The 2,500-nt window shown below is 39.2% G+C and overlaps 1 protein-coding gene across 1 annotated transcript in view; it reads left to right on the top strand.

Annotated features, from left to right (window-relative positions):
• The window catches only part of ptprt (protein tyrosine phosphatase receptor type T), a 470,972-nt gene that overhangs the window by 282,451 nt on the left and 186,021 nt on the right, over positions 1-2,500 (top strand). The window contains exon 14 of the mRNA XM_053315616.1: positions 11-34. Within this exon, the coding sequence (XP_053171591.1) occupies positions 11-34 (24 nt within the window). The remainder of the gene's footprint in view (positions 1-10; positions 35-2,500) is intronic.

Below are 2,500 nucleotides of genomic sequence, written 5' to 3' on the forward strand. Positions count from 1 at the left end.
CGTCACCACACACGCATCACAACCAAGATAGCAGGTAAAGGACGTTTGTTACTGTAGGTCTACGGTCATTATATGAACCCTACTGTTGTCCTCCAGTCAAGGGAGGAAGGATGGAAGGAAAGGAGGGAGGGGAGGGAGGGAGGAAGGAAAGGAGGAAAGAAGGGAGGAAGAAAGAAAAAAAATGAGGGAGGGAGGGAGGAAAGAAGGAAGAAAGGAATGAAGGAGGGAGGGATGGAGGGAGAAAGGAAAGAAGGAAGGGAGGAAGAAGAAGGAAGGAAGGGAAGAAGAAGGACAGAAAGGAGGGAGGAAGGAAGGATGGAAGGAATGAAGGAGGGAGGGAGGGAGGAAAGAATGAAGGAGGGAGTGGGAGGGAGGAAAGAAGGAAGAAAAGAATGAAGGAGGGAGGAGGGAGAAAGGAAGGAAGGGGAAGGAAGATAAGGAAGGAGGGAGGGAGAAGGAAGGACAGAAGGAAGGTAGGAAGGAAGGAAAGAGGGAAGAAAAGAAAGAGAGAGAGAGGACAGAAGAAAGGGAGGAAAGAGAGAGGAAGGAGTGAAAGAGAGAAGGATAGAAGGAAGGGAGGAAAGAAGGAACAGTCAAAACAGACGGGGTCAATTTGACCCGGGAGGACGACAGGAAGGTTAAAGATGTGCTCAGTTGTGTGAGCTTGTCCTTTAATTTTCTGGTGACATTTATTTGATCTCCTCTCGGTGACGTAGCGACACACTCATGTTTATTTTGAACAATAACAGGTAAACAGGAAGTCACTGGAGGATTGTTTCTCATTCAGTTTCTCCGTCTCTCTGCCAGTCAAAGCGTTTGTTTGTGTGTCTGAGTGACCGTTTTCATATCTGTCTGACTTTTTTCCTTTTTCCTTTTTCCATTTGTATAAACCTCCGTTCATGCCACCTGCCTCGGCCCGCAGAAAATGTCAAAAAAAAAAAAAAATAGGGAAAACAATCAACTTTGGAGAGAAGAGCTATGAAATGCCTTCTCTGATGTAAATGCATTTCTTTTCTATTCTCTCTCTAACTGTTGTGTGCTCGGGTTTCTCTTTGTTGTTTCAATAACAGAATGACTCATTCAAAAATGAAAATAAAATCCTTTCTCCTTTCTTTTTTCTTTCTTTTCTTTTTGTGTGTCTCTAGTTGCCCTTTATCTCTCTGACTCACCCTGTCTGTCTCTCTCTGAAGCTTTACACAACTCTCTCCCTCTCTCTGTTTCTCCATCGCTTTATCCTTCTTCCTTTTATCTTCCTCTTACCTTTTCTTTCTCTCTTTTTTTATTATATTACTCTAATAATTACCTCCCAAATGGCACATCTGATTGTCTTTCTGTCCTTCACTAGATGTTTTTTTATGTTTTTATTGCCTCTTCATCGAGGTAGTCGTAACCTTTAGCTGTGTGTATATCTGTGGAGACTCTGACTGTAGCTCTGAGGCAAAAAGCTGCTCACAATATCAACTTTATACTTTATACTGAGCTAATGTTGCTCCATCGTTGAGAGGAGGAGAAAAGACAATACAGAATAAATCCTCCATATGTTACATGAAGGATGAATTAAAATAAAACAATGCTTTCTACTGTTTATATAAAAGTTTTTACCAAATGGTTTCAGCAGAAGGTGAATTCAGATTTATATTGAGGAGTTGTAAATTCTAGCAGACTTACTATCAATGAAACACGGAGCGCACAGCCGCTAAAGTTTCTTTAAGAGGTGCAAAACATTTCCTGCTAGAGCAACATTTATCTGCTCAGCTCAACCTCACATAAAGTTGGAATAATTTAGTTTTCGGACACAAGACCTGAAAAGAAACAAATATTACTCTTGGCGTGACAGTTTCCGTCTAAATCTCTGTATTGATGCACAAAGAGAACATAAAGTTACCATGAGATTGATCCTTACATTACTTTAAATGTGTGTTTTTAAATATAACATTACTATATGAAGTACAAGCCTGTTTAAAATATATATTATTATTATTATTATTATTATTATTATTATTATTATGCTCTTTGCAGCATCAAAAGCCATAAAGCTATGACCCTAGATCATTTAAAGGGAGATTATCACTTGTATGTATATTAATCTTATTACATCATTGATCAGTGTTACTTGAGTTAATCCACATGTGATATGAAGCAGAGAGAATGACGCCTAAATATCCTTTATGGTCTTTATGTACTCACAGCGGCTCTGTTTTAATATTCATACAGTCACACACATCCAGCTCTGTGCCAAAGCAAATGACCACTTCTGCTTTGTTACAGGATAGCATGTTTTTTTATGATAAATGTGGCTTAAAATCAGAGTATTTGAGATTTAAATGCTTAAAATATCACATTTAACCCATCTGATGAGGGTTTCCAACATTTAGATTATGAATTAAACCCAAATATGTGATTGAGCCACAGAGGAGGACTACAGCGTGTTATCACTGTCAACACCCTCTGTGTGTTTTAACATGACCTTTCCATTCCTCCACTCCTCCATCATCCTTTC

This window comes from Scomber japonicus, chromosome 3 (genome assembly GCF_027409825.1).
Source record: "Scomber japonicus isolate fScoJap1 chromosome 3, fScoJap1.pri, whole genome shotgun sequence".
NCBI classification, from domain to species: domain Eukaryota; kingdom Metazoa; phylum Chordata; class Actinopteri; order Scombriformes; family Scombridae; genus Scomber; species Scomber japonicus.